Here is a 13,889-nt window from a genome sequence, read left to right on the forward strand (position 1 = left end):
GTTCTGATCTGAAATGAACTTTCAGTAGAGAATGCGAATGGATGCTAATTGTCGAGGAGTTTACACTTTACAGTGTGGACCCTGTGTATTTAGACCAGATCAGAACTTTATCTGGTCGAAATTTGCTTTTTGTCCACAATATCAGAATTGGACCCACCCCTGCGAAATTCGACTGGAAATTGTCGGCAAAAGCCGGCAATTTCCACCTAATTCCAAACTATTTTTCCTTGCCAGGAGGCAGTCTAAATTTTCTATTGATGTCAATATTTAGTGGTCAATGCATGTTAAAAGTTGACATTTTCGTGCTTTTTAAGATTGGGTGTGATGATGCATTTGTGAAAATCGTTAAAAAAATGAAAATTTCATGGTTTACAGTAATAGACATCTCATAGATTATGACAAGTAGGATTATTCTTTCCTTGATTACGATAATTCCTAAAATCTGTGATAAATCGTCGATATGTAAACTCATTTGGGAACATTAGCTTTCATGTTTCTCATTCACTCCATAAGTCAAAAGTTCACAGTGGACATCAAAGTGTCCAATAGACACATGAATTCACACAAATAAACACATTAATCACAATATGATGATACTTTGTCAACAACGCCTTAGCGCTAAAGCCTTTGTGAAATTTCATGGAAGATTTGTTCAAGGTAGTTCAGTAGTTATCGCTGTCATAAAGTTTGAAGGGTCCCTTGTTGAGCTAACGGGCCAGGCGTTTTTACATCATAACAACATGAAGAGATGTTAAGGTGAAATTTTCAAAAGGGCAAATCTTTGACGAGGCTAAAGATATATACCAGAACATCGAAATACTGATATGTCATGTTCCGTTGTTCAGGTATTTCTGAGAGAAGGTGCATCAGTTTTGTTTGAATTCTAGTTTTGCTTTTGAAAAAGTCAATCGGTTGGGTGGCTAGATGCGCATGCCACTGTGAACATATCGGCACTGGCTTAGGCTCAGGCTCTTCTCCTTCTCTTCATTGGGCTAGACGCTGCACCTGATGTGCTGACCAAGTGGCACTGCTGGCCGAGGCTAGGCCTGTGAAGGAGACTCGGGGGGGGGGGGGGGGGGGGGAAATGTCGACTGCCCTGCAAATTACCCAAAACAGGTTGTAATTCTTCATCGAATCACCAAGTGTCACCACTTGTCGCTCTACTTATGTCTTCGTCATGCATATAGTTCTACATCTTGTCACAAGGTGTCAGCACGTTTCAAAAACAAATCTCTCCCGTTCAGACACACACCTATGAATTATTCCAAAATCAATCAATCAATATGCACGGTTTTCCTGTATGTATTAACATACACAATGGAAGCATTAACTCTACATGCAGTTATTGACGATTGATGAAGATATGTTGAGGGCGAGGGACTTCAGAATTGCTGCAGCAGTGTCGCACAGTTTGAGAGAGGTGTTGGTAGAGCTTAGAACATGTGTTTTCCCATTTTGAGTGGATATATAACAGGATCTATACTGATGAAGCACTTTGTGCTTTCGTGTAAGTACTGACATTTTCAATTGGGGTCCTTTATTTAGACTAAAAAGATTTTAAATGTCATTTCTCATCAAAGTTGTTAATGATAGTCTATACAATAAAGTATTTGCAATAGAATGCGATACTAAAATTGAGTTAAATCTGTTATGAGAGTTCTCTTTTGTGAAAAAATCAAACAAGTGATATGATGCTGTGATGATGATGATGATGATGATGAATGATGACGACGATAGTTGGAATTGTTTTCCTATTCATGACCACCACGATGGACACTTGTGTCTGTTGATCTGAACAATGCTGAGAGTGATCTTGATCTTGATCTTAGATGTGGTATTTGAAAAGTTCACCGCATTTGTTAAAAGTTCACGAAATTTGAGAATTTGAAGAAGTTCCCCCCTCCCCTCTCTGAGAATTCACGACATGCCACCTTCGAGATGAAAATGTACCCAACTTGCAGAATATAATCAAATTTGGCCCATTAACCTCAAATTTCCTGGAAGACCTAACGAAAGGGATGTGTTCACACCCTTTTAAAGTTGTCTATCACACATGAAGCCTACAGGCCTGACTCTCATTTTGCTACACGTACTTGATATTGCTCACAATCATGTTTTTCACGCCCGGCCAAGCTATTCACTGTATTCTTAACAACTAATAAGAAGGGAAGGGGAATACACATCCTGACATCCCGCAATAAAGGCCCCTTCCCAAATCCTAGCAGGCAATTTTGTCAAATGCTGACACAAGATAAGTGCTTCACTTCTCTTAACTGATTTGTTCAGCTGAGTTCCCCTTTAACATTACTTTCCACTCAGCCAGAGTCGTTCCCTGGGGGTTTTCACACTCAACAAGGGTAAATGCATATACAGGAGGGCCTACCCAATAAGACCCCCTGTGCAGGACACATCAGTATTTAACAAACGTGACACAGTTCGTCTAACACAGCACAAGACGGGCTAATATTATGGTGTATTTTCTACACCTAACCTTTCCTGCATGGTCATAGGTGGTTAAATTCAGTTCCGTGGAAGTAAAGTGGAAACCTGTAAGTATTTCATGTCATTTCATCAGATTTTAAGGTTTGTGATCTTTGGTGAATCACTTTACTTCTATTGCCATCCTGCAGTTGCAGAAGCGGATCTCGGGAGGGATATAGGGTGGGTGCCCCCCTCAAGTCATTAAAATCGTAGCATAATTTTTTTAGCCAATTGATAGGTCTTAGCACGAAAAATGCCAAATTGTTCTGAGAGCTTTAAAGGTTTATTCATGGCGTCTAAATCGTAAGTCAATGATCTTGTTGAACTGTCCCGCAGGGGACTGCAGGATTACAAGTTTACCGGGGTTCACAGACAGGAGTATGCTTGGTGCCTTAATATCAGCAGTTCCCCCTAGTTAAAATGTCATTGTGTATGCTTTCTTGAACATTTTATATGGGATGAGGCAGCTAGGGTGAGACAACTTGCTTAAGGACACATCAATTTGTCCCAAATGACAAAAATATACCTTCACATCACCACTGTTACGCTATAGGTCAATTTTCTCAGAAAGCACAAGATAAAAAACGTCTTTAAGCACTTCTAAAATGTTCATTCCCAACATCTTACACCTCTGAGGAATTTTTGTACTATTGTCACATGTTTGTAGACGAGTGAGGTACATGCTTTGGTTGGCACTGTCTTTGTGTTTTCAAACACCTAATAGATTCAAAAATGAATTTCTTCCCATGGTAAAATTGATGTAGACATCTTCATTGATATTAGAGAGGAGAACCTATTGACATCAGGTATGTATATACTTGATGATATCTTGCATTTTGTCTTCGTATTTTGGGAATATTTCTGTGAATAATTTCATCCTTGCACTAAGGATTTTTTTGTCAGTAAGGGATTGAGGTCATGCTGATATGAGATATGCCGATTTAAAAAAAGTTTTTATTCAGTTCAAGAAAAAGAACCTGTTGCTTGTTAACAAACAGACAGTTGATTTGCCTGAGGTCATCGAGGGCCAGTGCCGGCAAAAGTTAGGGAGCTTGCCAAAGGTCACAAGTGTGAAAATTAGTTGTCATTGCATGACCCGAGAACCAGACCAGGTCACGTAGCCCTTCAAGAGTTGCCCTTTTAGCATTCAAACCACAAAACAGTTCAAGAAATTATCTGATCCAAATCTCGCAATCCCATGCTGAACAAATTATGACAACCAAAATTCCAGGATCAATCATAGTATAGCGCTGTGCTATCATTTTGTCTCGATTTCCAATAATTAGTCCCGATATTCCAATAATAATACGGTTCTCTTCTGAGCTGACTATTTGTGGGATATGTGGTCTGTGGGGGGATCAACGTCGCATTCAATTTTATCTGTGTCACCAATATTTCAGCAAAAATGGTGCCGGGGTTGGGGGTGTGGGCGGCACTCTTTGCTGGTGTATGACTATGCAAATCATGAAGGTCTATTATTGATCTGCATGTGTTGCACCACCCACTGTTGCTTATTCGAGGACCTAAAACTTCCTATCAGTAGTGCAGTGATGATGATTGAGTCATGCTTTTGTCAAGATCGACTTCAGCATAATGTGTTGAATTGAACTGAATCATTCTCATCTGTTGAGTTTGAGAGTCGATGACTGAATCTGAGTAAACATCCCAATGAGGAAAATCTTCGACTCCGTGGACCATTCCTATGGACTGATCAAGGCAGTATTCTTCAATTCAGCGTTTTGACAAACTTGCTGCAGTATGCGAGTTTCATTTTCAAGCCATATGCTTTGATCCTGTTGATTCTGAACAGTTACCTCAAACTTGATGAAGTGCTCGTTATTCTTTAATTTATGACAACAAGATAATGGTGAAGTCATGTCTTTGTGGCAAATTCAAAAATAATCACAATAGAAAGTAATATTCTATAAATTAGAACTATAACCCATAGGGACACACTGTGGACTGAGAAATGCTGTTCTTCATTGAGAGGTGTCCTTATTTAGTTACAGAGGTCATATTGAATAGAAATGATCAGCATGGGACCAAAACCAGTATCCTCGCTGGAGAGGTTGTCCTGTAAACAGAGGTATCAGCTTGGAGACGTTCCACTGTACATCAGGTACCAGGTACCATATTGGGCACCATTATCTCTCCTGATTCTCCAGCTGGCAAAGGGTTAATTGGCTGTACTGTGCCGGCAGAATCTGGAATTGCTCAAAGACTGTAATGAATGAATGGACTTTGATGGCGGTACACTGCTATGAATATCGTTAATAGCCCAATCAATATGTCCAATTTTAGCAATATCGTGGAGACTGGTGAGGCGAAGAGGGTGTGGTTAGCCTCAAATCATCCATGATAATTGGAGACGAATATTGTTTTTGTTCGAAAGTAGAGTTAGTTCCTGTCACTTCTGAGGGCGTGGATTCGGTTCAAAGTCTGACGTATTCTTTTTGTGATGGCGGTATCCAGACTGGTAATATGTAACTATTGTCGTAGTTTGATTAACATTATGGGTTTTGATGCCCCATAAAGGCAGACCCCTTGTGACCTTTGAGAAAATCACTTCTCTTTGAATCAGATGTAGAGAGAGATTTGGTGGCCTGGTTGTAAGGGCCTCCTCCTCATGAATGGAAGGTCTAGTCCTGTTGGTAGGTTTTTCTGATGTGGCCAGTTGGTTTGCCACAAGCTATTTAAGCTCATGGTCCAAACTGCAGAAAGTCATTATCTCAGTAATGTGAGCAAAATCAATACACAAGCATAAAAGACAAAATGGCTGCTCTTGGTTTCTTTTGCTGCAGCAACAAAATTAAATCGTACAATTATATGAAACATACAGAAATGAACGCGACTCGTATTCTGACGGATGTGGGATCATGGGATACCTTGGTTGTCATGGTGGCGTGGTTTAATGCGTCAAAATTCCAAGCTATTTTGCTGGAGAAGTTAAGTCCGAAATGAGTCCAAATCGATTTTCACATTACTGATGGAAGCAACCCTCAATTAAAAACCATCTATTACAGGGTGGTGCAGAAAAACTACAATATTTCATATCAATTCAAGTGCAAGTTCCCAACTCTATATATCAGTCCCTTCAAAACACCTAAATGGATATCTATAATACACATATACCTCGATTATGAGATGTACATGTATATACATGTAGAATCATTACACAGCAGTTTAATTATTCATTCTAAAGTTTTAAATTATTAATTTGCTTTGATACCCATTTTAAGTGCGGTGTCAGTGAGAGTATGCTTTAGTTATTGATTAACCATGATACAATACTAATAGTCAGAGTATGAATTATCAGGTATAATTGATGTGAGGAGCTGTTCAGATTTATGACACCAAAGGGACACCCACCGCCCAAATGTATTCCTCCCCAAATCTTGGCACGTTATAGATACACTACACAGAAGCGACTACTTCAACCATTTAAATCTAAGACTTGTTTTTCTTTCATGACATGGCTAACAAAAATCAAGGATTATCAGCCCCTTTGTGAATTAATGAAATCCGCTTTTAGAGGTAAATTTGTCAAAAGGTTCAAATTTGTCATTATGTGATTTTAAGTAAGGGTCGGTGGTGGGATTAATTCAAAAAAGATTTGAAAAACATCAATCGTTAAAAAAGGTTAAAAAACTTTCTGGTGGTGATGTTTGTTTTTGGTTTTAAGAAAAAAAAGAAGATTTATTTGAATCCGAAGTCTGTTCGTTGTTAGATCTTAAGAAATATTTCAGCTGTTATAATGATTGCTAGGATTTTATAATGCGTGCGTGATTCTTTCAATCGAAACATTAACATGTAGAGACATAAGGTAAAGAGCAGACGACGTCAGAGACCACGCTTGTATTGATATCTTCAGTTCTCCCCTATTCATAGAACAATCACAATGGCATTAAAAGGAATACTGTGTCTGATTCTAAAATAAGCTTTAAAGTGTAGATTTATTTCATAATATTGATCAGTTTGTTATGATGTGGTTGGCCACAGTCCTCCCCAAATAAGAGATTTCTGTCACTGTGAACTGTGATGTAACTTGACAACATCTTGGCTACATTGCAGGTTGCAGCAACAGAAATCGCTTGTTTGTTAGTGTTGCAGAAGCAACAATCTCTCTTTAGTTTAGTCGGATGATAGGGCAGTTGGGAGGGGAAGGGTTCAAGATCAAAATAGGCCCAATATGACTCATGAACCAATATGTTTGTCGACCCCTGTGATGCAGAGTTAAAATAATAAAGTGACATACACTCTTTCTGAAAGTAGTCAGAAACATGTCCAATATCAACACCTTGTGACCCTGTCACACCTTGTTTGACCTCAAAATGTGAGGGTTAGAATAATGAAATATAAGTTGAGGGTATTCCTTCGTAGAAGACTCGGTGTATGTATATACTTAGCCCAGAATAAAAACAGCTAGGCCTAGGCGTACATATTCCTCGAAACAAATCGCTTTTAAAATCACAGCGAGAAATATTGAGGCCTTAGGCCACACAAATAAATTCATTGATTCCACACCCAACATTAAAAAAATCGGTGTGGATTTTATCTTTTTATCTTAATGGTCGACGCTAGAGCTGACTTAGTTAAAGGGGCAATCCGTCTGCACCAAAGCGTTATATACAAAATTAAAATTTGGTTTTTTTTGGCAGTGGCCAGAATGGGGACAAGCGGGGACAAGAAACGATATATATTTCTACCTGGCCGAATGTCAATAGTTATTCACTGGGAACAAAACCTACTAAACCCTTTATGTCGAAACGGTAATGCCCTTTTGACGGGATAGGACTAACGAGAGGGTGCCAAGTACATACTTAGGCCTACAACCTACACGATGACAACTACGTCATATATTTAAAACATTTGTGATTCCTTTTTCGGGTTAGATAGGTTACCAGATGTGATTCTTACATATTATTAATGGGAATATCGATATAAATCAAGGTGTAGTAATGCTGTCTTTCCATAAGTGCTTGCTTTCAGTTTTTGAAATATTAATATTTCCTCTGATGATGTTGCTGCCTTGGATCAACTCTGAACACAGCCTATTCCCTAGACCTTTCTGACCAACAGTCTACATGTATATCACTCGGCATGTAATGAACTGTTGATCTTTCATTTCCAGTTTTAAGTGCCACTCTTTATACTTCAGTAGTCACAGAATAATTAAACATGTTTTTGGGGTATTTTGCGACTAAAAGCTGTGGTTTCTTGTACCTTAGAGTAACCTACTCTATGGCCAGGGTAAGTTAAATGAAAAGTGTAACCTTTTGTGGACTCAATAATCTCAGTAAAAGGGATATCAATGGGGTAAAAGGATGATAGTGATGATGATAATGATGACAATGATTTTGAGGGTAACTTCATTTCATTATACTTCAAGAAGGTCCAAGTTTACAGCTTGCAATATTGTTAGCATACCACATTCCAGAGCTTAATTTCCTAAGCCCTTGAAGCTAAAATCAAAGCATTGCCTAGCCTAATTTGCCATTGTTTCCAACCTCACCCTGCTAATCACAACCACTGGTCTCTAATCCAGATTTGCTAACAAAATAGCCAATGCCCCATTTGGTAATCAACCAAACATGCTTTAATAATTGGCTAATTATAAAATAGGGCACTGATACTTTTACGATTCTAGGCTTTGACAAGAATATCCTTAATATCTTTTTGGATTGTTTCAACATGTTTAAAGAAATCATTGGCCATTTCTATCACCTTCGAGGAGGCTTCAAAACGGTACTTTTAGGAATTCAATGTCACCTGTAGCATGTTTTTCTTTACTTTAGGGGAATCTTTTAAGATAAATAAAAGATATACTTTCATTTTTCAAGAATAAGTTTATCCTTTGGGACCATACCAAATCTTTATGTCCATTTTGCACATCATTCTACTACTTTTCTGATCAGAATTTTGCTTTTATCTTTTCAGGAGGTTGGTAGAGCCCATCCTCATGTAGCCCAGCAGGCCTGGACATCTTCAGAATATCAAGGGTCGCTGAGCATACCGTCACACGACCCATCGCGTGTCACACGGGACTCTACCTTCAACGCCAGGAATCCTGGTGCAAAACTCGGCAAACCTGATGAGGTTAGCTTGAAAAGTCTTGCACTCACAAGATCAGGTCAGCCTGGATTATTTGACGATTGCGACAGCGTACCAAGATTACGGACAAAGCGGCGGAATAGTCTATCTGCATACTTGCCGAGTCGAGGTGTGAATAACACGCAAAGTTTCACGGGTTCTGACAGTTATCAATCCCAGGCCAGTCGGAATAGTTTTCACCAGGTCTACAGTCAGAAATTCCAAAGTGACGAAATACAATTGCAGGGTGATGCATCATGCGATCAAAATTGTAACGATATCAATCAGCTTGAGTTGAGTTTGAGCCGAGATTTGACAGGTGGGAGGCGAGTCAGTCGAAGGCATTCAGTAGCCTCGCTTTCAGAATCATATTCTTTGGGGAACCTCTCGAACTTTGATCAGACATCAGAGTACTTTTCAAGGCATGGAAATAATTCAGAACAGGCCCAAAAGAGGGAGTTTTTAAAACCAAAATCCACACGAAGAGGTTCTTACACTGATGTTGATATCGACCATAACCTTGTAAACAGTGGCCCATGGTGTCAGAAACAGGAACCAGGGCATAGAAACCAACATGGTTGCAGCACTAGAGAGCCTCAATCTGGACAAAATAGCTCAGCACGTAAACGTCGGAGGGCCTCATGTAGTGTTATCTCAGATGCTGAGACTAAAAACATTGTCCAACAAAGTGACGAAGGATTACAGGATTTAATCCATGCTCTACGACGGGATATAAATCCACAGAATTGCACACCTCCCACAAAAGTACCCGAAAAGTCAAATACAGAATTCCGGAACAGGATACCAATTGCAAAGGAGAGTTCCAGTCTGTTGATATCTAATCAAAACTTGCTCTCCGGATCACAGGTCCAAGTGCAGAATACAGCACTAGAGCATTCCAGAAGTCCTATTGCGATACATCTTCCTGATTCTGGCGCTTGTTCTGTGACGCAGAGACAAGAATCGGTAAAAAGACGGCCCTCTTTTAAAGACACACACATCAGTTTAGTTTATTCAAGAGATTTCAACGTTGATGATTCATTAGAGGACGTACTGAAGTGTGCTCAGTCGGGCCTTGGTGCAAACTTCTCGACCGATTTGTTCAAAAATGAAAAGAAACATAATCTTGTAAATTCTCAAGGTCACACTAAGGTCAACTTTCAAGGTCAAACTGTAGTTGAATCTCAAAGTGACTTAAACATCAGAGCTCAAGGTTGTACAAAGGATAAATCATCGACAACTAAGGAGACATGTTACATTAAGGAGAGTTCAAAAACTGCATCCGAATCTACTCATTTGAATAAAGTATCATCAACTAGAAACTTAAAACAAAACAAAACAGAAACAGTTAAAAACAAGTCTTTATATGTAGAAAGCAAATCTGCTCAAAGTGACACAGTTTCAGAAGAAAGTGACTCCTGTTCCGAATCTGAACAAAGTGATATTTGTGGAGAGAAAGGGTTAACACATAAGCGTAAACCTAGCCCAGGACATGAAAACAAGCCTAGTCTTAAGAAGGAACATTGTGATCGTCAGATAGAAGTTGACCGTGCGGAAGGGATAAATTACACAGGGGGACATGAAGCCAATGGAACGTGTGTAATTAATTCCGAAACGAGCAAAAAATTGTCTCGGGATACCGGTATCGACAATTTTTGCCTGAAAGGTTTTGGTAATGGTGACGTTGTTGTACCAGAACACAAAACAAGTGCAGGGCATTGTGTCACTATTAGTTGTGACTGTGAAGACCTTAGTAGTGAAACGAAATCTTTCGATAATGACTATGTACAAAGTGGTTCTTGGAACAATTCCACAAAGGGAAAATGTCTTAGGTATTCAGAAAGTGAGTCGGGGAATACACCTTTTGGTAAAGGGCCTGTGAAGTTTGAGCCAAGGAGTAGTACACCTGGTCGGGATAGACCAAGGAGCTATTCTTTAGATTCAGGGACACAGGAGTTAGTTCGACTGGATTGTGTGGCATCTGAAGACGACAGTACATCGGGTAGTGATTTGTCTGATGTCGAACCTAGTTCTATAGATTCTGAATCAAGTGAAGAGTCTGTCAAAGAAAACAAGGTTGTAACTGAAAGTAGTCCCAAGGAAACAAAAACAAAAAAGATTTCTGTGTTTTCAAAAATCAGGCGAAGTCTGACAGCACCAGATGCATTATTCAAATTTTTAAAGAAACCTGTGCGTAAAACACAACTACTCTCCTCCAACCAAATCTATACAATCAGTGAGGAAATATCTCCAGAGGGTGTGAGTGTTCCGCAAGAGGAAAACCAGAAAACGAAACTCCACGGTAGTGCAAGTGAGCGCCCAAAATCGGTTTCCGATGAAGCACAACTAGATGAGGCATTCGAGACCTTTGCTGAAACAGCAAAGCAGAGGCTGAAGTTGAGAGAGAAGAATGAAGGTGGACCTGAATCCTCTGTTTCGCCTAAGAAGGTAATATCTCTGTTGCGGAGAAAATCATTGTACGACGCTCCAGAAATTTTTGAGAAGTTTGTGAGCGTTGTTGATAAAGCTGGTGATATCCAGTCACAGGAGAGTATCTTTTCCAGTGGTACAACTGGGACCAGTGATAGCGTTTTCGAACAAGGCAAATCGGATGACATTTCTTCAACCGGTGAAACTGACAATGAGGACAGCGAATCTTCATCAGAAGACGATACTGAGGAGTATACTGAGATCTCCTTTTTCAACCGGTTCTCAGCGGCACGGACTTCTGTGAGACGTGCATCGATTGACTTTGGTTGCCTAGACCTTGTCAACAGGGCACAGAAAGGTAACCAACTTGAGAATATTTCTGTGTCCGCTTCCCTTAGTGACCATAATCTCGAGGAGCGAACCAGGAGGTTGAACAGACGGTGTAGCGATGGGCGTATAATGGGTTACGCCATGGCACAAAACCAGTCTTCCCAGAATACAGAGCAAACCAAGATGGTTGCAAAAGCCGGAAGTAGCAGTGATGCAATGCGTGAGTTTGGGCGGCATTTGCCCAACCAAGATTCGGACCAATTGGTTGGCAAGATAGGCAACGGAAAATCTGTGGCACGGTCTGATTCAGATTCATCTGCACCGTCCGCTGGGGATGCACCACAGCCGTCCCGAACAGCTCAGGTGCTAGCCAATCCTAGCATAAGACGATATCTGCTGCAATCACAAGCACGACCTAGCTCAAGGCCTGGGTCAAGGTCATCTAGTCCTGGATTAACTGATTCCGGGCCACAATCCCCAAAATCCAAAAATCTACTATCGAAGACTGAATTCTTCTTTTCCTCTTCGGAGAATTCACCAAATGATTCACCGCGGGGATCTGTCTCAGAGTATAGTGGCGACTCCTTGAAGCGATCGTTCAGAAAGGACACTCGTGATACTGGTCCCATCATGTCGCGCTTGCACCAGAGGCGTAGCAGCTCTGAGATGAATCTAGATCAAATTGGGTTATTGGATCCAGGAAAAGTAGAAACATCCAAATCTGGGCGCTCGCTTACTGATCCATTTCCTGAGAGGTCACGATCACCACGCGAGATCTTAGAACTCTCACAGCGATCGTATTCTGAAGCGTCTGACAATCCACCAGATATGACTTCAAAACATTATTCCGATCCGACATTCCAGGACATTATGAAACGTAGCTCCCTCAAATCGAAATTCCACATTCCAACATTCGAGGAATTCAAACTGAAAAAGAAAACCACTTTTTCTAGCACGTTGGATTATATTGGTCAGTCACGAATGAACCAATCAAAGTCTTCCTCTCATCAGCCAATCAAAGGAGTTCATTCTAAACTTTTGGTTGAGCAAGTAAGGCATGCGCGTTCCATGACCGCTTTGCATGAACTTGACAAAGAATCAGAGGATGATGAACTCATCTGCTCAAAAGAGGGTGCTTCCAATAAATGTAAACAAACAATCTCGGGCTCAGCAGACGCCAAAATTGGCTTGGCAGACGGAAGGCCTAAAGATGTAACTTTGAATGAAAATGTTGTGCAGGCTGTGCAGAATTCAGGTTGTGGGACTTTGAATACTAGCAGTGTTCTTAAAGCTCCTCCTAGGAGGCGCCATAGGTCATCAGATAGCCGCAAAAGTGATGAGGGGTTGTCGCCGAGAGGCGGGAGTGATGCGTCACCACGACGACCCAAGTCAATGTACGTGGATGGTCCAAATGAAGAGGTCAGAGTTGACCTGCGTAGGACTGGATCAGAACAAATGTTGGCATCAGAAAGTTCATACGCATGGCCAGAATCACAGACTAATACTGTGTGCCACAAAACTCCAGCAACACAGGAAGGGAGTTTAAGTGTACCTGGGGTGACTGTGACCGAATCCGATGTAGATGCATGTGCTAGGCCTAAGAGGCCAGATAGGAAACAGAGAAAAAAGAGTAAATCTATGATTGAGATTTCAAAGACCGACTTGGATGCCTTGCAGCAGGCTCATCAAGGTCATGTTGAACTTCAGAATCGATTAGATTCATGTGAACGCTCGAATAGTGAAAGGGCTACGACCAAGAGCCATCGTCACAGGCTGAGGTCAGAAAGTTCAGAAGGTGACCTTGACCTAAGTCAAGGTCATAAAGAGAAGCACAAGAGACATAAATCTGGGGAAAAGGTATCGAAAACAAAATCTGAAGCTCCACTGGTTGAATTGGTAAAGGATGGACATAGACGCTCAAAAAGTGAAAAGGCTCACAGGGTCAAAGAATCTTGTGGGAAACGGCATCAAACTGATACGTGTGTACGAGCCAGTGACTTTGTCGATGGCGGCATTGGAAAGGATGCTGCTTCCAATTGCAACTCCCAGCATTTAAAACTAGACCTTAGTGCTATGAATTATGACTCTTCAAGTCCAGTTCCCTCGCCACGAGACGATGAAGAAGTCTTGTCACCACGTGCGCGGAAAAGCAAATCGAGGAAATCGCATAAATCAAGTGCGAAAAGTAGCGAGGACCTTGCAAATAATGAATTATCTGTTCTGAATAGTGCGAAAAAGTTGCTGAAGGCTCATAGTATGGACAATCTGAACGTTCTGAAGAAACATAGCAAACAGGACAAGGATAAGAAGGTCAAAGGTCAACGACCAGTTAGCATGGGTATTCCAGTTAACATCGACTTTGAGGACGAGGCAATTGGTCAAGAAGTGGCGTCACATGTTAGGAGGACTGACCATGGGGGCGAGCATCGGCTGAGAGTGCCCTACGATACTGAAAGCAAGGTAAGATATAATTTGTCATATAGTGTTTCTTTATGGGTTAAAGAACTGGACAAAATCACAACTAGGGGTTTCAAAAATACCTCTTGCAATCCAAAAAG

The 13,889-nt window shown here is 40.7% G+C and overlaps 1 protein-coding gene across 4 annotated transcripts in view; it reads left to right on the plus strand.

The window, feature by feature from the left end:
- Positions 1-13,889, plus strand: part of LOC135499486 (uncharacterized) — a 33,351-nt gene that overhangs the window by 12,149 nt on the left and 7,313 nt on the right. For all 4 annotated transcript variants that reach the window (XM_064790254.1, XM_064790256.1, XM_064790255.1 and 1 more), the window contains one exon: positions 8,419-13,791. In XM_064790254.1, the coding sequence (XP_064646324.1) occupies positions 8,419-13,791 (5,373 nt within the window). The remainder of the gene's footprint in view (positions 1-8,418; positions 13,792-13,889) is intronic.

The sequence above is a fragment of the Lineus longissimus genome, chromosome 15 (assembly GCF_910592395.1).
Source record: "Lineus longissimus chromosome 15, tnLinLong1.2, whole genome shotgun sequence".
Taxonomy (NCBI): Eukaryota; Metazoa; Nemertea; class Pilidiophora; order Heteronemertea; family Lineidae; genus Lineus; species Lineus longissimus.